General features: G+C 43.1%; 1 protein-coding gene across 1 annotated transcript in view; it reads right to left on the bottom strand.

Moving 5' to 3' along the window:
* Positions 1-24,301, bottom strand: part of NALCN (sodium leak channel, non-selective) — a 2,672,759-nt gene that overhangs the window by 2,176,112 nt on the left and 472,346 nt on the right. Inside the window, exon 3 of the mRNA XM_086934370.1 lies at positions 19,548-19,631. Coding sequence (XP_086790496.1) covers positions 19,548-19,631 — 84 coding nt within the window. The remainder of the gene's footprint in view (positions 1-19,547; positions 19,632-24,301) is intronic.

The raw sequence follows: 24,301 nt of genomic DNA, 5'->3' as shown, positions 1-24,301 counted from the left end.
GATTCATGCATGATGAGTGTGTTCTTAAACAGAAAGTCAATGACAATATATTGCACAGGCAAAGTTGAACTTTGCTAAATGTCAAGGTCTTCAGTTGCAAATATAATTGTTTAGCTTCCTCTGTTCACTCTTATTGACTGAAGAATTATTGAGACACTGTCAGGCGCAGTACTGCTGTAGAGATTTGAGATAGAATAGGGAGGTTTGGGGAATATCAAGCACTGTGCCTTGTATACCTAAATTGTTGGTGCCAGGCAGTGTGCCTCTACTCCAGTGGTCGCAGTACAATGCACAGCAGTGAAAGAGCTGTAACATTGACAAAGTCTTGCAAATTTCAGCCTTTTTGCATTGATATAATTGGAATCGATGCAATCTACTGTTCCATATATCTGAAAGTAGCAGTTTTCAGTAGATGCTTCCAAATTCTGGGATCAAATGGTGTTCGGGCGCTCATCTGGAGGCTCTACATACCACAAGTCTGCCTGGGAGTAATTACTTGTGTTTTGACATTCAGTTCTGCAGCCTGGTGGGAATATGTGAAATAACGTATGTCCTTCTGCATATCCTTTTGTCTTTTGTGAGTTCCTGAAGGTACTGTTCCTGTACCCAAAAAAGAGTACTGTAGAGATCATCTTTATTTATTTGTTGTTTCTCTTATGTTTTACAAGACAGCAGAATATTTAAATAATTGCTGGGTTTGGAACAGAGATGTTTGAGGCACTTGTAATCATGTTTATGAGATTGTCTCTATGAACTCTCAGAGAAATACATGTAAACAGACTTGTCAACCTTTTTACACATATTGTGGTCTAGGTAGATGTATATAGTGTTTATGTATGTGTATGTACATACATAGAGTAAACCCTAGTTACCATATTGCATCATACATTGAAAAGGTGTAGAGGATAATCATTCCTTTTATTTTTCAGAATGACAGCTGATTAAAGCTCCAGTGTTAAATTGATGGAGGATAGTTCTGTGAACTGGCGACCAAATGTACTAAGAAGTGGTTCGTAAAAAGTGGCTGCAAATTTCTCACCAACCTTTTGCAAATCAATTCTGATTTCACGAATTGACTTGTGTACTAATATGTTGGTTTGCAAATCACCATTTAGAGTGGCTCGCAATTTGACCTATCATGTCAATATTCATGAGTATAGTTTCCTGTTTTCATTTAAAACAAATCATAACCAATAAAACACCACCAAAGAAAATATTTGCATCTCACTAGAAACGGGAAACAAACTTTACAACGCAACCATTACATCGCACTACACTTATAAACAAGTTTAGTTTATTATGTTTTGGCTCTCGACTGAGGGCCACATAAAACACATACAATTATACAATAATAGTTACAAAGGAAAACATAGGTTACAGATTTAAAAAACCACAGCTTATTCACTGGTTGAGCAGTCATCTAGATCTTCTCCAAGAAACATTTAATAAATATCTAAAAACCCCTTGAAGAAGTTAAAAATTCTAAAACAGAACATTTCATTTGGCGGACAGTAAAGTGCATGGAAAAAAGTTTTAACATTTAAAATTCCCAGTTGTAAACAAATTGGTTTTAGCCACTTTGAACGCAAAGGGCGCAATGCCGGACAAATAAACAAGACATGATTACGATCCTGTATGGCATTTCTATAAAGGTTACAAATCGGGGATACACCATACCATTTCGCAATGAGGTAATTAAGGGGGAGCAGATCATGTCTTAAAAGGTACCACAATCTACGGACTCTGTGGGGAATATTCCAGGTAAGATATTGTTGGGCCAGTTTTGGTATATATGTACTTAACAGTAATTGCCTTTCTTTATTCCCTTGTTTAGCGATCATATCCATCTTGAAACTGAGCTCCCATGAAGCGCATTTTAATTTAGACTTTAGTTCAGCAGAAGTAAGCGAAAACAATGAGCTTTCGTCCAACTCCAACAAAACTACAGCTTTTCTAAAGTTCTTAACCAGCATAGAGAACTCATTAAAGTGGCCCAGAAGTTCTTTTTTGATAGCATCCCGTAAGGTATCTGGGTTACTTCTCGCTAAACAGGCCACCCACCTTACGAGGGCAATCAGCCCCTGTACCCAACAGCTTCGGAGTCCGAATTCTAGCCTGCATGCAGGGACTGAACAAGCTGTATTTAAAGAAGAAATTCTTCTTAGTACCCTTCCTTCTATTTTTTGCAGGAATCCCCAATAATTTAGCTCCACTAGTTCTAATCCATAAAGTAATGTGGCGGGGATCTTTGCTCTAAATACCTCTAGAAATAGTGTGAAGTGTCTCTTCCCTGTAGCATTATACAGGGAACTTAACCCCATACCATGAGCCAATGCTTTATGTGCATTGTGTTCAATGTGGGGTTTCTCGCTTAAGTTTGCAGAAATGATTTTGCCTAAAAAGGTATAAGTTTTAACCACCTCGAGTTTTTGTCTTCCTATGGCCCAACAATAATTTACAGATCTACATTTTTTCTTTCCAAAAATGCACATTATTTTACTTTTAGAGACGTTAATCTTCATATAATGTGCAATTTGACCTATCATGTCAATATTCATGAGTATAGTTTCCTGTTTTCATTTAAAACAAATCATAACCAATAAAACACCACCAAAGAAAATATTTGCATCTCACTAGAAACGGGAAACAAACTTTACAACGCAACCATTACATCGCACTACACTTATAAAACAGGCATTACATCGCAACATCCTTTACAACGCATGACACTACAACGCAGGCAATACAACGCATACCATTACAACGCATGACACTACATCGCATGTTACTACAACGCAGGCATTACAACACATACCATTACAACGCATACCATTGGAGTTAGAATAGTAATTTATAACCCCTACATTATCCAACACTTAGCCTACTGTTGCACCCCCTGGAGTTAGAATAGAAATTTTTACTCCCTACACTATCCAACACTTACCCTACAGTTGCACCCCCTGGAGTTAGAATAGTAATTGTTTACTCCTATATATTCAATACTTACCTTAAATGCAATGTAATGGTATGCATTGTAATGGTAAGCGTTGTAAAGGTAGTATGTGATGTAAAGGTAGTTTTTTTTAAATGCGATGTATTGTCATGCGATGTAATGGAATGCGTTGTAGTGGATGTAAAAACTGCGCTGTAAGTGCATGCGTCGTAAATGTATGTGTTGTAACATCATACATTCACTATAAACTACAAAACACCCGTTTTTGCTGCACTTGTATTATTTTGGAGCTCCTCTGTTAGTAAGCTATTTCAAAGAATGGGTTTACCCAATAATGGTCGTGGACCTGGGTGCATATGGGTACAAAAGACAGTGGTCCTGAACCTGGTTCTGGCTAGGTCTAAATCAAAGTTTCCTTATTGGTATGTCAATACATTTCTGAGATTGCATGGGACTGATTTCTAATCTCACAGTACTCAATACTTTTACTCAAAACATATAGGAACAAAGTGCAACACAATAAGACCCCGTCCAACATGCATTTATTTACATGTTAATTGGCGAGCAAACGTCAATATACATTCTCAGTTTAAAAAGTAAAGGTTGCTCCAGGGGGAATGTGCATCAAAGAAGGGTGCTCAAGTGAAGAGTGGTGGCGAAAGGATTCAATAAAGTGACAGGAAAAACTTCATCATTCAATATTGCGGACTGGTTAACAATCACTGTCCTAATAGGCCTGGCCACAAATACAGTTGGATATGTTCCGTTAGTTACACAATTCACAATTCATATAGAGTATTATTCTTATGTGGCACGATGGGGATGTATCAGGGGTCCAGGGCTATTGTGGGGCGTCGATGTTTCGACCCGACTTATGGCCGTTTGGGTAGTTTCAAACCTCAGCCTTGCGGGTCTTCATCAGGACTAGGGTTGGTGGGGGGCCAACCTGTGCGGGTGTGGTCTGGTCACAACCTATGGGGTAAATATGGAGGTCAAAGGGTTGCACTATTATGATGACATCATACAATTAATGGATATCCGAGTATCAAATTATGCTTACTCGCCACGCTGTGCAGAGAGTCACAGTCTGTGCGTTGATGGCATCCAGTCTTCAAGGTTCAGCCTAGTTAATGGTACTGAACACGGGCTGCAAGGAAGGTAAGAGTGGGGTCAGTCAGCAAGAAAGGGGGGTTTAAAAACGGGGGACAACCCTCCTATGGTAATATAAATTCATAGCGGTATCTACCTTACAAACGCTCATGAGACTTAATTAAATTGCTGGGTTCAAGGAGAAATCCGCCATGCTAATGTGTTTCAGAGCTATGGACGAGCTCAATTGGTTCCATGAGATCGTGGAGGATAGCCGGTACCACCGTGAATCAATTCACTGGGGCTGCAACAAGATGAGCAGAGGGGCCGTCAATCTACTGATTCCACTCGTGATCAGTACGTGCAAAATCTAGGGGCTAGGAGCATTATCTGTAAAAGCGCTGCACCGTCAATATCCGTCTGCCGCCTCTGTGTGGAAAGACAAGGACTTGCAGTGATCTCGAGGACGTTATAAAACGTCATTGCTACAACGTGCGCTGGCGTGGGTGTGACGGTGTGTGGTTGCCATTGTTGACAGACTACAACCTACGGCAATAAAATACTCTGATGGGCGAGAAAATGGGCATAGTGCTAGAATATGCCCGGAAGTATCGATGATGCATCTATTTACATACATTTGTTACCAACATCAGGAGGTGCATATTTAATAACATACAAAAACAAATTAACATCACTGGGAGATGCATTTTTAAAAAACAACCAAAAACCAAGTTACGGATTGTGTTACTGTATATACACAAATACTATTACCAACATTGAGAATTGCGTTGTTGTGTATACAAAAAGCAAAGATTCATATGGTGCTGACAAGGTTTGCCAGTTGGTCACAGATTAATCAATTAAAAGGTAGTCCGCATAATCAGTAATGAACAAGATGAAGTTGGCATTCCTGAGGTTCTGACAGTGCCTCATTACCGATGGTAATTTAAAATTTCCTATATGTCCATATAGATGTGATACATAAGGATGTGGTAGGTAAGGGAGGGCCCAATGTGTGAGCATCCTGAATAAGGTGGAAATCAGGCATCTCTGTGGCCAAAGTGCGCCATCAGTGAGCCACTGTTAATTAGTCAGGTTGAGTATCACTGGAGCCCCAGTATGGTGAATGTGGGCAAGACGATATGTACAGAGTTCCTTCAGTGGCACTAGGTCCCTAGTCTAGCAGTGTCCATGTTCATCCGCGGCTGAGTATGGAGACCTGTCTGCTGATTTCCTCTGCTTCATTCAACCCCGTGTGATAGTATCTAATTGGTGTATCCATCTACACTCCCGTTTGCTAAGGATGCCGGTGAAGTCACCCCCCTTGGGTTGGGTTTAACCTTTTCAATCACCCACCATCTGATACTGTCAGCTGTGTGCCCAAATGTGGAGAAATGGTCTACAAGGGGTGCACCCTGTACCTTGCAGCATATGCGGCTGCAGTGCTGGAGGATGTGCATTTTACTTTCTGTACCGTCTGGCCTATATACAAAAAACCACAAGTGCAGATGATAACATAAATGACCCCCGTAGTATTGCAATTGCTGTGGTCATGTAATTTGAAGGTGACAGCATTGTGTGTGAATTCCGTTCTTTCTACTGTAAGTAGGCAGGCTTTGCACGAGCCACACTTGTGGTGGCCAATGATGAGAGGAATCCCCCATAGTGTCGTTTGACTGGGTGTACAAACTGGGGGCAGTAAGGATTTAACCACATGGTCCCTCACATTTTTGCCTTTTTTAAAGGCATATAGAGGACGGGGCATATTTCCCAAATCATCTGACACTAAGTGCCAGTGCTGATTGATCGTCTTTTTAATCAGATTACTTTTGGTATTGAACGTCATCACGCATACCAGTCATTCATCAGTAGTGGTTTTTGTTTTGAGGACGAGTAGAAATTCCCTATGATTATGCCAAGCGCGGTTCCGGGCTTTCTTAAGTAGTCTGATGGGGTACCCTCTTTCTAATAGTTTGGAGAGGAGGCCTGCTGATTTATTCAAATGGTCTTCTTTTTTGGAACAGTTCCTCCTTAACCTCAGGAATTGCCCAAAAGGTAGGTTGTCCCTGAGGTTACGTGAATGGTGACTTGTATATCTTAGGAGTGTGTTCATGGTATTGATGTCCCTCATCACCACCTGTTCGTATGCTAAAAGCTTGTGTGGAACCAGTTGGGTTGGAGGATTTAATTTAAAGGGTGGTCGCGGATCACCCTCTAAATTCACCCACCTAATGATTCCTAAAGATTCCCCCTCAACCCATTTTCTCAGGGAGTGGTCTGCGGCCACCCTCTAAATTCAATCCTCCCACCCACCTGGTTCCACACAAGCTTTTAGCATAGAAACAGGTGGTGATGAGGGACATCAATACCATACTGACAAATCAACAGTATGTGAAGTATAATGTGAGCAAACAAGAGCGGGAAGCCTTGGAGTCACTAAAAACCAATGCCAACATAGTTATCAAGCCAGCTGACAAGGGCGGTGCGATTGTTGTACAGAATACGGAAGACTATAAGAAAGAGATTTACTCCCAGTTAGTGGTCCAAGGCAACTATGACAGACTGAGAGGGAATACCACTAAGGAGATTGGAACCATTATAGCTAACAAGACTAGGAGGGCCTTTGAGGCAGGATACCTGAGCAAATCTGAATGTGAGTTTCTTAATGACAAACACCCCAGAATGCCCACCATTTACATCCTCCTAAAAATACACAAGCGCATGTAGGATCCACCTGGAAGGCCAATAATCTCCGGGTGTGGGTCCATCTTAGAACCCCTATGCAAATACATTGATGTATTTTTAAAACCTATCGCGGAAAGCACATCCACTTATCTCAGGGACACGATGCAGACGATACAACTGGTGGATGAACGCCCATATGACCATGACAGGAATATCTTACCGACAATGGATATACCGGCACTTTACACAAACATCCCCCAGGCAGCAGCACTACAATGCATGGAAACAGTCCTTAACACCAGACCTGCACCACACAGAGTCATGACAGACTTCATTATTGAGTTACTGAGGATAGCCATGAATAGGAACAATTTTTTCTTTCAGGACAATACTACGTCCAAACCAAGGTATATATCCAGTTCACCCTAGAGTACCTCAGGGGGTCAGTAAATTTCTTGGACATAGTGATCAAAGCGGAATCAGGTGAACTACATACTAGCCTCTATAGGAAGAGTAGTGAGAGGAACACACTCCTGAGATATACAAGTCACCATCTACGTAACCTCAGGGACAACCTACCTTTTGGGCAATTCCTAAGGTTACGGAGGAACTGTTCCAAAAAAGAAGACTATTTCAATGAATCAGCAGGCCTCCTCTTCAGACTATTAGAAAGAGGGTACCCGATCAGACTACTTAAGAAAGCCCGGAAACGCACTTGGCATAATCATAGGGAATGTCTACTCGTGCCCAAAACAAAAACCACCACTGATGAACGACTGGTATGGGTGACAACATTCAGTACCAAAAGTAATCTGCTTAAAAAGACAATCAATCAGCACCGGCACTTAGTGTCAGACGAATTGGGAAATATGCTCCCTCCTTTACATGCCTTTAAAAAAGGCAAAAATGTGAGGGACCATGTGGTTAAATCCTTACTGCCCCCAGTTTGTACACCCGGTCAAACCACACTTTGGGGGGTTCCTCCCATCATTGGCCACCACAAGTGTGGCTCGTGCAAAGCCTGCCTACTTACAGAAGAAAGAACAGAATTCACACACAATGCTGTCACCTTCAAATTACATGACCACAGCAATTGCAATACTACGGGGGTCATTTATGCTATCATCTGCCCTTGTGGTTTTTTGTATATAGGCCAGACGGTACAGAAAGTAAAATGCTGCATCCTCCAGCACTGCAGCCGCATATGATGCATGGTACAGGGCGCACCCCTTGTTGACCATTTTTCTACATTTGGGCACACGGCTGACAGTATCAGATGGTGGGTGATTGAAAAGGTTAAACCCAACCCAAGGGGGGTTACTTCACCGGCATCCTTAGCAAAAGGGAGTGTAGATGGATACACAAATTAGATACTATCACACAGGGGTTGAATGAAGCAGAGAAAACTAGCAGATAGGTCTCCATACTCAGCCACGGGTGAACATGGACACTGCTACACTAGGGACCTAGTGCCACTGAAAGAACTTTGTACATATCGCCTTGGCCACATTTACCATACGGGCGCTCCAGTGATACTCAACCTGACTAATTAACAGTGGCTCACTAATGGTGCACTTTGGCCACAGAGATGACTGATTTCCACCGTATTCAGGACGCTCACACATTGGGCCCTCCCTTACATACCGCATCCCTATGTATCACATCTATATGGACATGTAGGCAATTGTAAATAACCATCGGTAACAATGCACTGTCAGAACCTCAGGAATGCAAACTTCCTTTTGTTCATTACTGATTATGCGGACTAGCTTTTAATTGAATGATCTGTGACCAACCGGCAAACCTTGTCAGCACCATATGAATCTTTGCTTTTTGTATACACAACTATGCAATTCTCAATGTTGGTAATAGTATTTGTATGTACAGTAACACAATCCGTAACTTGGTTTTTGGTTGCTTTTAAAAAATGCATCGCCCAATGATGGTAATTTGTTTTTGTATGTTATTAAGTATGCACCTCCTGATGTTGGTAACAAATGTATGTAAATAGATGCATCATTGATACTTCCGGGTATATTCTAGCACTAGGCCAGTTTTCTCACCAATCAGAGTATTTTATTGCCGTAGGTTGTAGTCTGTCAACCATGGCAACCATACACCGTCACACCCACGTCAGCGCACGTTATAGCAATGATGTTGTATAACGTCCTCGAGATCACCCCAATTCCTTGTCATTCCACACAGAGGTGGCAGACGGATATTGACCATGCGGCGCTTTTACAGGTAATGCTCCCAACCCCTAGATTTTGCACGTACTGATCAGGAGTGGAATCAGTAGACTGACAACCCCTCTGTTCATCTCGTTGCAGCCCCAGTGAATTGATTCACGGTGGAACCGGCCATCCTACGTGATCTCATGGAACAAAATGAGCCAGTTGAAAGCCCTGAAACAAATTAGCACCGCAGATTTCTCCTTGAACCCAGCAATTGGGTTAAGTCTCATGAGCGTTTGTAAGGTAGATACCACTACGAATTTATATTACCATAGGAGGGTTGTCCTCCGTTTTCAAACCCTCCTTTCTTGCTGACTGACCCCACCCTTACCTTCCTTGCAGCCCGTGTTCAGTACCATTAACTAGGAAAACCAAAGGAAATGAAGGACGGAGCGTTGACAATACAAGCACTCACCCCCAGTCAACTGATCTGGGTTTAATCCATCACCGTTCTTTAGCCCACTCTGCCATCCAAGTTCAGACATGGCCATATGCAAATCAGTCTGATCCTGTGCCTCATGGGAACAGTCCAGCCCGAACTGCTAAGCCATGCCTTCCCTGGACCGGAAACAAGCTACTGAGGACCGGTTTCTGGCATTTCAGCCTTCTTCAGCCCGGCTTGCTTGAATCCAGTGGCAAAGTGAGCAAGGGACTCACGTCTGAGCATACCCTGCCAACTTATGGCAAACAAAGAAAAACCAAAGGAAATGATGAACGGAGCATTGAAAATACAAGCACTCACCCCCAGTCAACTGATCTGGGTTTAATCCATCACCTTTCTTTAGCCCACTCTGCCACCCCAGTTCAGACATGACCATATCCAAATCAGTCTGACCCTGTGCCTCATGGGAACAGTCCAGCCCGAACTGCCAAGCCATGCCTTCCCTGGACCGGAAACAAGCTACAGAGGACCGGTTTCTGGCATTTCAGCCTTCTTCAGCCCGGCTGCTTGAATCCAGTGGCAAAGTGAGCAAAGCACTCACGTCTGAGCATACCCTGCCAACTTATGGCGAACAAAGAAAAACCAAAGGAAATGATGGACAAAGCGTTGACAATACAAGCACTCACCCCCAGTCAACTGATCTGGGTTTAATCCATCACCGTTCTTTAGCCCACTCTGCCACCCCAGTTCAGACATGGCCATATGCAAATCAGTCTGACCCTGTGCCTCATGGGAACAGTCCAGCCCGAACTGCCAAGCCATGCCTTCCCTGGACCGGAAACAAGCTACCGACGACCATTAACTAGGCTGAACCTTGAAGACTGGATGCCATCACCGCACAGACTGTGACTCTCTGCACACCGTGGCGGGTAAGCATAACTGGATACTCGGACATCCATTAATTGTATGATGTCATCTTAATAGTGCAAACCCTTGACCTCCATATTTACCCCATATGTTGTGACCAGACCACACCCGCACAGGTTGCCACACCCCACCAACCCTAGTCCTGATGAAGACCCACAAGGCTGAGGTTTGAAACTACCCAAACGACAATAAGTTGGGTCGAAACGTTGATGCCCCACAATAGGCCTGGACCCCAAATACATCCCCATCATGCCACATAAGAATAATACTCTATATGAATTGTAAATTGTGTAACTAACGGAACATATCCAACTGTGTTTGTGGCCAGGCCCATTAGGATGGTGATTGTTAACCAGTCCGCAATATTGAATGATGAAGTTTTTCCTGTCACTTTATTGAATTCTTTCAACACCACTTTTCAATTGAGCAAACCCTTCTTTGATGCATGTTCCCCCTGGAGCAACCTTTACTTTTTAAACGGAGAATATATATTGACGTTTGCTCGCCAATTAACATGTAAATAAATGCATATTGGACGAGGTCTTATTGTGTTGCACTTTTTTCCTATATTTTTTGAGTAAATGTATTGAGTACTGTGAGATTAGAAATCAGTCCCGTACAATCTCAGAAATGTATTGACATACCTATAAGGAAACTTTGATTTAGACCTAGCCAAAACCAGGTTTAGGACCACTGTCTTTTGTACCCCTCTATTATCAAAGCAGAATAAGTGCATTCTCTAAGCACTCTTCTGTGATGGATGCTCATGCTGTGACTTACTCTGCCCATGATAAGACACAAAATACCATAGACATAGGCCATTCATCTAAAAGTATCTCCGTTTGTGTTGTGTACTGACCAGACAAAAAACCTAAGGCATCCTGCAGATCATGAAATTTCTTTACTACCCCAGTGGTTTCTTTGTACAGCAGCAGGGCTACTGTCACCAATTATCTTATAGCTAGCAGCATGCCTGTTAATTTCTTAGCAGATTCTACACAGGACCAGATAAAACAGGGATAGGCCAAGATCAGGTAATAATCTTACATTTTTTAGCTAATTCATTTCTTGATATCTGGAGACACAGAACAGGGAAACATAAAAGGAAACTAGGCTACCTTAAAAAATGAACTTTAAAGAAAAATTTTTATTTATCAGATGTCACTGGTCCTCTGGGCCACTGCCCACTTCCAAACTTTTTTTTAAATTCACCTTCATTCACTTTCATGTTTTCCTTCCCCTATACCAATGAGTTACCACGCTCTAGGAGGAGGCGGTAAACTAGCGATGGTTAGTGACCGAATTTGTTCTAGCAAACCATTGATGCATAGTATTCTGACATGCAGTTTGGTAACCTGGATGGTGAACTATGCTCTGCTTGCGGAGATTGGGGAGTTTTTTGCACTCCGCGTAGATGTGCATGCTGCCATGCTGCCATTTGCGATGATTTCACAGTGTGGACAAACACCTGGTGCTGAAAATCACAATGAACAGCATTTATCTAATGCACTCTGCCTCTTGCAGAGCTCGGCATAGTGTGGCAGAGTTTTTTTTGCACTTTGCGGAGTTGCGCTACCCGCGAACTCTGCCCAGGCTTACAATTTGGAAGGGATGCCCTAAACACACCCATTCCAAATTGAGATTCAGGAAGCATTTCTAAATACATTTTGTGATCTGGTAACCTTTTACTGAATCGCAAATTGCATTAAGTACATTAAAAAAATCAAATTGGTGATCACAAACCCTATTATTTATCAAAAAGCAGGCTTTGCGACTGCTACATGTCTTTGCATGTCTGGCCCAAAATTATCTGGGTTGAATGAATGTCACCTAAAAGCCAGCAATATGGCTCACTTAGTTAACTTTTGCTATTGTGAGCTAAAGTAATCTGAGGGTCATGAGTTGAATCCCAGCAAGGCAGTCTCAGTCCTTCATCATTGTGACATCTTTAATTTGAGTACTGTTATATCTAGTTAGAATGCAGATTTATAGTTCTTAGGAATGGCAGAAATGTGTAACAACATACTAGATATGAAACAAGTTAATGTTGTACAGGTGAAAGATGGAAGCGACAATGGCTGTATCTGTGGCTAAAGTGGAAGAGGCTGCACTGAAGAAGCCATTTGAGGAGGTAGGAGATGGAGAGTTTATAGGTTGACATTGACTTCCCACGCTCATCAATATATCTCTTAATTGAATACCACCATTGAACCTTCCACAATATCATGGATACAGGGTGAGAGCAATTAAAAAAAGATCCTTGACAATCCTACGCAAAATATGGTTTCACTGAACAGCAGCCAACTAAGGAGGCAAACTCCACTTCTGAAAAAGCTGAATTGTTGCCCAAGTCTCTGGGCTGGCCTCATGGACAGGTGTCATTGTTTAGAAACACATCTCAGTAAATAATGAATCAGAATAAATAGGCCAATAGGACCCGATTCACAAAAGTAAACTGAGACTAAAGGTTAACTTAACGAGTTCTGGTATTCGCAGCGGGCATTTACAAGTAGTAAAGTTAAAATTTCGTCTCAGGTAAACTTAAGTTTTGTTCTTAAGTTTAACTGAGACTAAAATTGAGACAAAAGTCAAACTTACTACTTGTAAATGCCCTGTGTGAATACCGAAAGTCGTAAAGTTAGACTTTAGTCAAAGTTTTTTTGTGTGAACCGAGCCCAATGATTCTACCGTTCACTGATAGAATACTGATGCCCAAAAATATCCCCATACACAAATGTTGAGTCATAAATATCGGTCAAAAATATTGACATCCTATATTTATAATGGTAAGTATAAAAATATTGAAAAAGAATATCGATGTAAAAATATAGATGTACAAAATATCACTTTTATATATATATATAAAAAATAATGTTACATATAATAAATAATAAAATTAACTTGAAATGTTTGGGGGGGATTTACCATACATTTTAACAAATATAAATGTAATGAATAAATGTTTTAACGTACATATATAAAATGTAATATATTACTTAAAAACAATGAATAAACTATTAATATAATTTATTTTTTAATTTTATAAATATATAAATAAATATATTTATATATATATATATATATATATATCCGTCCTGTGCGACCCACTTCGACGCCGGCGCTCTCTGTTTGGCGTGGTGCGTTCTTCCGACAGGGTCCGATTCGAAAATTAATTAGCGATGACCAAACTTTCACTTTGGCAAAGTAAGAACGCACTCACTCAAGTTTTCTTTTTAGATTACAGCGACTTTATTTGACAATATCGTGACCAAAGCCCAACGCGTTTCACCTCAACCTTACTATTCCCACTCCAGTGAGTGCAACAGGAGGGAAAGTATAGGATAGCAGAGGAGAGAGATTACTATTCTCACGCCAGTGAGTGCTAAAGTAGGGAAAGTGTTGGATAACGGAGGAGCAAAAATCACTATTCCCACCCCACTGAGTGCAACAGTAGGAAAAGTGTTGGATAGCACGCAGAGGGGTAAAAAATAATATTCCCATTGGAGTCTGTTCAAAATTAAAAACAAAAAAAATATCAACTACAACACAAAAGATTTAAAAAAAGAAAAAATATATAAAAATATAAAAAAATTACAAACGATAGAAACATATTATAATGTTAAAAAGATCTAGCAAATATCTAGAAAGATTTTTTTATGTAAAAATAATTTACAAGCAAATAACTATTTTAAAAAGAAAATATTTATACTCAAAAACATTAATTATTAAGTAAATGTAATCTTTTTATTTCCTACCCTATATTACCACACAGTTAACTACACATATCTAAATAAAAAAATATTATCTCCATAATTAACATAATTAATTATCAATTAAAGAAATTATAATTAAAAAGAAATTAAAACAGATGAAAATGTATTTACTCCCCAAAAATTACCCCTATAAAACCAAAACTGACACAGAAAATAAAAATAAACAATTACCAAAAATATTTATGAATTGATCAATTATTTTTAATGATGAACTAATTATTAATTAATTAAACATAAATTACTTTCCACCCTCGACCCCAATAAAAACCACAACCCACACCTAAAAATCATTAGACAATTTCCACAACTAATTTTACATCAATAACTTACTATCAAATAAAAACAACTTATTCATTATTGTAAAATAATTTACTTTCCACCCTTTACCACTATGAACCCCACAACTCACATCTTAAATTAATACCACAATTGCCATATTTAAATTTTAATTAATTAGCATTAATTAACAAATAATTATTAATTAATTATGAATACATTATTTCCTACCCTGTTCCCCTAAAAATACCACCACCCATTCCTAATAAAAATAACACAATTAACATAATTAATTACCAATTAATGAATAGTAATTAACAAGCAATTAATACATAATTAATAATAAATGAATACCCACAATTAACAGTGTAAAATAGAAATTAAATACATATTAATACATACAAAATATGAATACATTTAATATGAATAAATTACTTCCCACCTTATTCCCCTATAAACCCACAACCCACTCTTAAAAAAATTAGACAATTAACATAATAACAATTTATTAATTATGAATAATTAACAAACAATTAATAAATAAATAATACACAATGAACACAATAAAAAATTAAATAAATCAATATGAATAAATAGCAAATATTAATTAAGTTAGTATAATTAAATTGCTTCCCACCATATTCCCCTATAAACCAACAACCCACTACAGGGCTAAAAAACACAAAATGTAATTAAAATGAAATTAATAACTACTAAAAATGTAACACATATATTAAAAAACAAAAGCAATACTTATACAAATAGTTGACAAACTTTTAAAATACATACTAAAATTCATAACACTAATTTAAACATCGATATTTTAAACAACTATATTTTTGCAGACGTTATTAATTACTTCAATATTTTCAAAAACAATATTTCTTACCTCCAAGTCGATGTTCTTGACCATTATATTCTTGCTGTCAATATTTCTGCATCACAATATTTCCAACTCGATATTTGTGTATGTCGACATTTCAAACGCAATATTCTGTCTACACCATCTCTAAGCTGCAATACTACATCCAACTCAGAAAACACTTGGAAACTAAATCATTCAGACATAATTTTGAATATAATTGGAGAACTCAGAACACAGAACCAAGTAAAGCTGAATAAGTCTCCCCTCTCCAGCCTCCCTTTCCCACCTCATGACACAATCTAGCTGCGTGACCCACTACTAACTTCTCACCTACTACCACATTAATTACTCGTCACTCCAAGACACCAGCGCACTCTATCACATCGACACGTATAACACTTTTAATTAATTATTGCTGTTTATTTTGTATAACAAAGGGCTCTGAAGGAGCAACAAGGAATCCTTTTGATTTGAAAAAGAAATGTAATTAGCATTGTATGTACTGCACTTATGATGGAAAAAACTCCAACATATGGTCGGTTTATTTGGAACATATTAAAACCTAAAACATTTGATGTTCAACTGATATAAGAGAAGAAGGATGTACGTACAATATTGCCTGTAATTAATCAAACAGCACGAAAAAAAAATCTTCCGTATTACTTAGGATTAAAAAACACACAAAAGTGTTGTCTATAATTTGTAAAAGAAACACCTCTAATTTGTTCAACTTCATGAAAATATTTTCCGTTGGATTTTTCCCCAATCCCACAAATTGGCGAACTTTTCTAGCACACTTAAGGCAAAACAGTTTACTTTCGTTTTACTCTGCTAAATTGGAAAGGAAAGCTACTTTGAAATGGGGGACTTCAATAAACTATTAACTATAACTATTTAATAGAAACTATTAAGCTACATTATAAGGAGCTTGATTTTAAATCACATTTGACTAGTGTTTATGCTAGATTTTACAGCTATTGTCCTTTTCCATTTAATTATATATGACATGCTGCCTCTAAATTCATAAGTTGTTGTGGGCTGACGGTGGCCCTCCTTTGACAGCCTGGGGGGAAACGTTTCATGCTAAGATGGCTGTAGTATTTAACTGTTTAACCAGGGCAAGTAAAATGGGTGTGAAACAACTTTACACAGACTAACAAAAAGGAAAAAACTAATAAATTATGTTTGACTCAATGCAAGTAAAGCTAGTAGTTTTAGCTCAGAGCCTAGGTCCAAGTATGGGTGCAATGTAGTCTAGCCGATCACGAATGAGAAAACCTCGGTCTTACTCATAGGTTCCTTTGTACAGACAGACAAGAGTAAATTTACAATCATTTTGGGCTGGGTTAGCGTCACAAAAGTGAAGGTAATCAGAATTCAGCACAAAATGTTTTTTCCTAATTTAGACCCGGGACCAGGGTTCAATTCCCGACGCGGCAGGGTCTTGAGCTCAAATGTCCATGGACTCGATAATTCTCGCTTCGGTGCCTGATCTAATCATGGGTTCACACTCTGCAACTCTGGGCATTAAGCTTGCTTAATCTCCACAACGCCCCCCCCGCGGCGGGATGCCTGGCTTTCACCTTGGGGATGCCCTGTAGGGGCTATCTCACAGGGAAAAACCAGGACGGGTTCCCAAGGCAAGCGCGGAGATACCCCTTCGGGGGTCGATTCTGGCGCTATATAAGAAACATAATAATAATAATAATAATAATACTTTCCAATGCAAAACTTGTTCTGCCCTAGAAAGTACCCTAAAAGAAATGCAAAGCAGAGTAAAAAATGGCTTTGCGTTACTTGGCACCGAGAAGGCGTTGCATGGGTGGTACATGGGTGATCCCATATAACCACCCATGACATTTGACGCAAAGTCCTATCTACAAGCAATAGTAGGCAGGGTTTAGTGCCAAAAGTTAATGCCAATAAAAGTGAGGCGTTAAAAGGAGAAATGTTTTTATTTCCCCTTTCTTTTCTGACTTTGCATGTGTGCTGCAATGTTCAGCACACATACAAAGTAGGAAAACATTTAAGGTGTGTCTAAGTATAGTATTTTGTACAGGAAGGGTACCCTTCCAGTACTAAACCTATGGTAGACTCACACTAACCCTAGCACTATGGCGCTAATGTGAGTGCCTGGCACACGGCAGCTAAAATCTGCACCGGTGCTAGGAAGAGGGAGGAGAGAGTCGTATCTCTGTAGATATGATGCTCTCCTGCTCCCTGCCTGTCACGCAACGCAACGCAGCAGTTTTGACTGCTCGGCTACTTTCCGCAACTGTTCTGAAAATATGGGCCACTGTGTGATTCTGGGAAAATCACTTTATGTTGCTGCCCTTCAGTCCCCCGTTTTTACAAAGTGAGGCACTTAGACACAGGCTAATGCCAGCTTTAAGTGCAATGCAAGAACATGGGGAAAAAGTATCCTCATTAGCAACAACTTAGCGGACAAGATGATTGGTTGCTCTGGGTGACAGCTCAGTGCGTGGGACATGTTCATGTTTTAAGCATATGCTTTTGTCAAAATTCCCCGCTCTCTTTGAAATGAGAAATTTCAAAGGCTTCCTTACCAGCACAGATATGTCAACCCTGGGTACGTATTGTTCTAAGCTAGATTCTATTTCTATCTCTCAATTCCCTGCTTGGATTTCTTCTTAGGAGCTTAGTTCAAGAGAATATTTATTGCAGACACTTAACAAGAACCTCAAGGATGCAACCACATTAGGCCAAAGGCTAATTAGTTTAACCCCATCCTAAGTGGAGCAGGGGGAATCCAACAGCTCAGCACATCCCACTGCATGACCTGGTCAAGGTACATCAGATGCATTTCTGCTTCTCCAGTACTGTGTAGTGGAGCCCTCGAGCAGTGCAAGCAAGGGGTGCCTGCGTGATGGAATGTAGCTATGATGGAATGTAGCTCTAATGGTAATCAACAATAGTCCCAGGCCGTGACACAGGCATTGTAATGGCATTTTAGGAAGGTCTAATGTAAATAAATCCGTATTTGTAAAGCGCAAACTACTCATGTGTCTCAAGGAGCAGTGGGCCGTTGTGGAAATTAAGTGAGCTATTGCCCAGAGTCACATGGGGCTGAGCTGAGCTGCCGCCGGAGGCGGGGATCGAACCGTGAACCTTGTGCTCCGAAGTCAGCTGCCCTGGCTACTGCACCACACCTCTCCACAAGTGAGTAATGTCAAAGCGCAAACCCCTCTCTTGTTTTGGAGTTCAACTTGCACTGCACTGATGAAGCCCAAAGAGTAAAAAATCCCTCTATAGTTGATTTATATCTTATGGAAAAGGGACTTGGACTTGGCCTTGCAATTGGGCCAGACTGCTCATTTCGGGGCACGGCTGAATTGATTGGCAAATGTTTGTTTGGTGTCCTTCTTCTATAATGCAGATGAGTTAAATAAACAATTCAGGACTTCTACCTTCAATGCACAATTGGACAAGCCCAGATAGTTTGTAGCTGTGGCATGAGGAAACCCAATAGGAGTCTAAAAGGCTTACCATGGTTGTTATGCTTGAATAAAAACACAAAAAATGGATGCTGGAAATTCTTGAATGAATCTTAGCCACTGGTTATCACTCTGGGCAGAATTCAAGTTCATCATTTTTAGTTAGTTTGTTATTACAGACTTAGACCAACTGCAATTAAATCAGCCTTGGCTCTACTGCTCCGTGAGTCGATCCAGGCCAGTGCTAGGGCTCCCATCAGGAACTCAGCTTGCACCAGCCCATTTCTCCTGTTAGCGCCACCTAAAACAGAACCAACTACTAAACATAAAAGATGGGAGAGAATATAGCATAGTGGCCAGAGCTGCTGACTTCAGAGTTGGGGGAGCCAGGTTGGAGTATTGGCGCCGCTCAACATCCTGTGTTTCTGAGCAAATCAATAAATCTCCCTGTAAATTCTTTTGTCCTTAAATGGTGCTCATGAGAAGTGCAGATGTTGATGATTAAGTGCTGATCACCGGAAACCACCGGCTCAAATTAAGCACTGCTTGTAACACAGAAACCTCCGTGTTCAGCCTTGTTGGGTATCATCTGTGAGGACCAGCTAAAGCCTATGAAAACATGCATATGCAGCACTGTTTGGAGTCAATAGTACATATTTGCATTAAAGATGATATAAATTACACACTTTTACAATAAAGTTTAAGGGCAGTGTATATCCCACTTTGTACAACATGTTAACATTCTGGTCAAAAGTACAGATCGTGTATTCTAATTGCAGTCGCATCTGCGGTATTCATAAACTGATATTGAAATTGTTTTAAAACAAAAGATGATCATAAAAACATTTTTTGAAAACCTGTTTTCAATAAATCCAAAGTCCATATTTGGATAAAATTAAGGCCATTACCTGCAGCACCAATGACACCCAAAGACAGAACACCATGAAGCCATCAAAGACACACCATCTGTCTTTCACATAGGAATTGTCCCCCTGTAAAAAGAATACAACAATAAAGTGAAACAATCATGACTACATTTTCAATTCAGTAATTACAATGGCATTCATATTGTATCGTTCCTATTAGACCTGGGCAAAGTTCCTCAGCGGAACTCTGCAAAGTGACAAAAAACTCTGCCACCCTATGCGGAGTTCTGCAAGCGGTGGAATACGTTGGGTCATGCCATTCATGCTGATTTATTAGTGGCAGGTGTTTGTCCCACTCTGGAAAATCAGCGCAAACGGCACCATACACAGCACAAGGGGACGTTGATTCTTTCTGCCGCTCGAGTAGATGCTCAACTCCAGCGGCACCTAACTCATTGCGAAGTGAAGATTTCTCAATGTGAGCGGTAGCGGCCATCTGCGACCGCCCCCATTGTGGAATCTCGCAGGTAGGCGGTCTCTAGAAAGATTTTCCTTGCTGATGCTCACCAACTTAATGCTGGTGAGCGCATGTGAGAAAAACTCTGTTCTGCATAGGAAGCGCGGAGTGGGAAAAAACTCTGCAAACTCTGTGAGTGGAGTGGAATTTCATGTCCAGGCCTAGTTCTTAAGCATGAAAATGTTTAATATCCGCATACAAAAGTGAAGCATATCTTACCCACATACCAGTATTCTCTGCTACACAAACTGGAAGTCTAGAGAAACTTTTACTGAAACTTCAAATCATACATACATGATTATCAAAAAGGAATAGTGCAATATATCTCTCTTAATAACTGGGCACATCTCTGAGTGCCTTGTTCAGGAATGCTAGTTCAAGAGTCGGAAACCTGCTGCCAAAAAGATACTCTTACGTTTTGCTTTAACTTCTTATCGAGTCATAAATGATTCCATGGCTAATTTCTGGAACTCTAAAGCAATTGTTGAATTACTGAAGTATTTCATTGCATAACCTTTAGTGTTACACAATTTCCACACAGGTGGGCAATTTTTCATGGGTAAATGTAATGCAAATGTGCTTTGTCACATGTAACTTTTTTCTCTTTCACTCGAACATTTATTTTATCCTGGGAGAAATCCCTTTCCCGATAACACAATTATTCATGAATAGACCAACCCCAGTTCCCACCCTTGAAATGTACCTACACCTATAAATTACAAAAACCTATGTAGGCAATTTGCTGGGTGGGATACTACTAGTAAATCATATGTGCCTGCACATAAGAATGCCAAGTTTTTAGGGTTTTTTGCTGCTTAGTAGGGAGCCACACACAGAAAATAGACCCTAAATGTGGTTCTTAAAGGTACATTTTCATGCCACATTGGTTTAAAGCAAGCCTGTTATAACACATTTAGGTCCAAACTACTGCTTGAACTTTCAGATATAGAAAGAGACAAAGTATAGCTCGCTGCTACAGAATCCCTTCGTGGTGCCCCTGGCACAGGCTGCGATTGGGGCTTTGGGGGGGGGGGCTGCCACCCCCAGGGGTTTTTGGGGTCTGGAGTGGGGAGGGGGGGACACAGGACGGCAGTGGCATGGGAGTTGGGCTAGTTGGGCTGGCAGCGGGGAGTTGGGCTGTGTTTGGGCTGGGACTTGGGCTGGTTGGGCTGGGGGGCTTCATAACCGGGCATTTTGTGTCACTGCCCACCATTTTGGTGGCAGTGACACAGCAGCCGGTGGAGGGTTGTTGGGGCACGAGCTTTTTCGAGCTTTTATGAGCGTTTGTGCCTGTACAGCGTCGCGTTCTTGCCTGCGCGGGTTCTGTGGTCCTGCGGCGTGGTCCCGGTCAGTGCGGTGCGGCGGTGTGAGCGTGGGTGAGGCATGAGAGGCATGGCGGATCAGAGGGTGCAGGAGGCTTTGAGGCTGCTACGGGAGGCAGGCCGCATGGACTTGGTGCATCCTGACATTCAGGTAAGGACTCCGCGGCGTGCTGCGGCTGTCCTTGCTTGTAAGCCTCCGCGATCACAGCCGCAGAAGGCTCAGGGCGGGGGTAGAGGGGCGGATGCGCGGGGGAGAGCGAGCGACGCGGCCGTGCTGTGAGTAGGCAGAGAGCGATGAGGAGGACAGGGGGGGGTCGGGGAGCGAGGGAAAGTCCAGCATTGGAGTTTGTGGGCGGGGAGGGGGGGAAGCAACGCGAGGAGCATGGTGGTTGACCCAGGAGCACATGGGGAGAGAACAGTCTGGAGGCACATGAGAGAGTGGAAGTGGGGGTGGGGAGGGGGAGGGGCGGGAGGAGGGGGTGTGGGGTCCCCATTTCTTATTAAGGAGTCGGAGCTTGAGGAGGAGGGGGTGGGGGGCCATGAGGGAGGAGGGAGTGAGCTGGATTGAGGGTCTTCCTCTGGGGAGGGGGCGAGTGTAGTGGGCCCGAGTAGGTCTCCTTCGCCAAGGGGGGGAGGGGTTGGGGGGCAGGAGGGGGGTGTGAGCGAGGGGTGTGGGGGTGGGGGGGTGGGGGAAGTGGGGTGCGGAGGGGTGGGGGAGCAGGGCATGCATTGGGGGAGTGGGGGTGGGTTGGGGGGGCCGCAGGGTGGGGGGTGGAGGAGTTGTGAGGGGCAGTTTTGGGGGGGTGGGGGGTTCGGGGGTGCGGGGGGCAGGGGCCTCCGGCATGGCGGGGCGCACTCCGCAAGATGGGGGCAGGGTGCACAGCGGGGCAGGGGAGGGGGCGGCGAGTGGGTGGTAAGGGAGTGCGATTGGACGCGGTGGCAACAACTTCTGGATCGTGTGCTGCGGAAGAGCAGAGGGAGAGTGTGGATTTGACTGATTTGATGCGAGTGTGTCGGGAGATGGCGGGGTTGAGCCGGCTGGAGCCCCTAGGGGGCGACCAGGAGATGCAGGACGTTGGTTTTAGGGGTGATGGGTGTCAGAGGAGGAGGGGGGATGAGTAACGTTGTTGGCAGTGTATTGCAGGTACGCTCACGGCAGGATGCGTCTAGAGTGACGGCCCCCTCAGCTCTACTGGTTAGGTGGCGGGACCCGGCAAGGACGATGACCTTGACGCCAGGTAAGGTTCGGAACGGAGCGGGGTGTGGTTTGGGCAAGCGGCGCTGCGTGCAGGTGTCAGTGGGGACGGATGCTGGGGGGAGGATTGGGGGCGACTGGTGAAAGGACGCTATGTGAAGGACGCCGGGGCGGGCACGGATGGGGCGGAACCTGTGGGGCAAGGGGTGTCGGCAGCGTTGGGCGAGGCGCGACCAGTGGGACGGCGGGGGAAGGCGCAAAGACGGGAAAGTCCGCTGCCAGGGGGAAGGAGAGCTGCTTGGTACCAGTGCGCAAGCTTCCGTACATGGGGGTGACTAAGCCGCTGGGGGCACATTTGTCGCTGGCTACAAAAGAAAAAATATGGAAAGGTGAGTACGTGGAGATTCTGAAACTGTTGCACAGGGAGCTGACCTCTAAGGAGGGGTCCAAGGAGGAGGAGCAAGAGTTGGTGAGGCGCCTCAAGGTGCCGCTGACGATTGATAATTGGTCAGCGGCGTTCCTACTATACGCTAGCGTACATTGCGAAAAGTATCCGGACCGGTCCATCGCGTTGTTCAAGTACATGGATGTTGTCCGGCGGGCTCAGGTGACTTACGGTGGGTACGCCTGGTCCCACTATGATGAGGGGTTCCCGGCGAGACTAGCGGGTGACCCGGAGGCTAAGTGGGGGGAGCTGGATTCGGACTTGTACTAGCAGACGATGGGCGGGGCAAAGTTCGGTCGCACCGTCTATACGGCCAGCGGTTTGAAGCTCGTGCTGACCCCCTTTGTGGCCCGCCCCACCCGCGGGGGGTGGGGCACAGAGAGAGTGCTGAACAGAATATGGTCAGGGCCTGCTGGGATTTTAACAAAGGGGCGTGTGGTAGGCAAGTGTGCCGTTTCCGGCATGAGTGCTCCAAGTGTGGGAGGCGACACCCGGTGGTACGCTGTTGGGGTGTCAGAGGTCCGCTGGGACAGCAGCCCGTGGCAGGGGGCACTCAGAGCGGGGGGTCACAAATCGGGGTGGGGGAGGGGGAGCTCTGGGAAAAGGCTCATACGCCGGTTAGGCTGGAGCGGCTGGACCCTTGGCTAGCGGCGTATCAGCGGGCAGATGATGCAGCGGTTTTGCGACGTGGTTTCCGGGAGGGGTTTCGGTTGGGCTATGAGGGCCCGCAGATTGCGCACTGGGCGGACAATCTGAAGTCGGTGAATGCGCACAAGGGGATTGGGTGGGAGAAGTTGTGCAAGGAGGTGAAGGAGGGCCGGATGGTGGGCCCCTTCGCGGTGCCGCCCTTGCCGGATTTGAATATCTCCCCGATTGGGGTGATTCCCAAAAAGAAGCCGGGGCAGTTCCGACTGATACAGCAACTCTCGTGGCCAGAGGGGCCGTCAGTGAATGATTTCATCTCGGCTGAGCTCGCGTCAGTGTCATACTCATCCGTGGATGTGGCGCGGAAGATAGTCACGGCGGTTGGGCTGGGCGCCATGATGGCAAAGTGTGACATTAAATCGGCCTTTCGCCTGCTCCCGGTGCACCCGGAGGATCACCAGTTGCTGGGGATTCAGTTTGAAGGGGGCATTTTTGTCAACAAGGCGCTCCCAATGGGGTGCTCTATCTCCTGTGCATTGTTTGAACGGTTCAGTTCCTTTCTGCAGTGGGTTTTTCCAGGCGCACAGGCTCTGAGACGGCAAAGCACTACCAGGATAACTTTTTTCTGGTGGGGCGGCCCGGTTCGATGGACTGCCAGCAGCAGCTGGATAG

The sequence above is a fragment of the Lissotriton vulgaris genome, chromosome 8 (assembly GCF_964263255.1).
Source record: "Lissotriton vulgaris chromosome 8, aLisVul1.2, whole genome shotgun sequence".
NCBI lineage: Eukaryota > Metazoa > Chordata > Amphibia > Caudata > Salamandridae > Lissotriton > Lissotriton vulgaris.
Note: the sequence above shows the minus strand (reverse complement) of the source record. Positions and strands in the feature narration are given on the sequence as shown.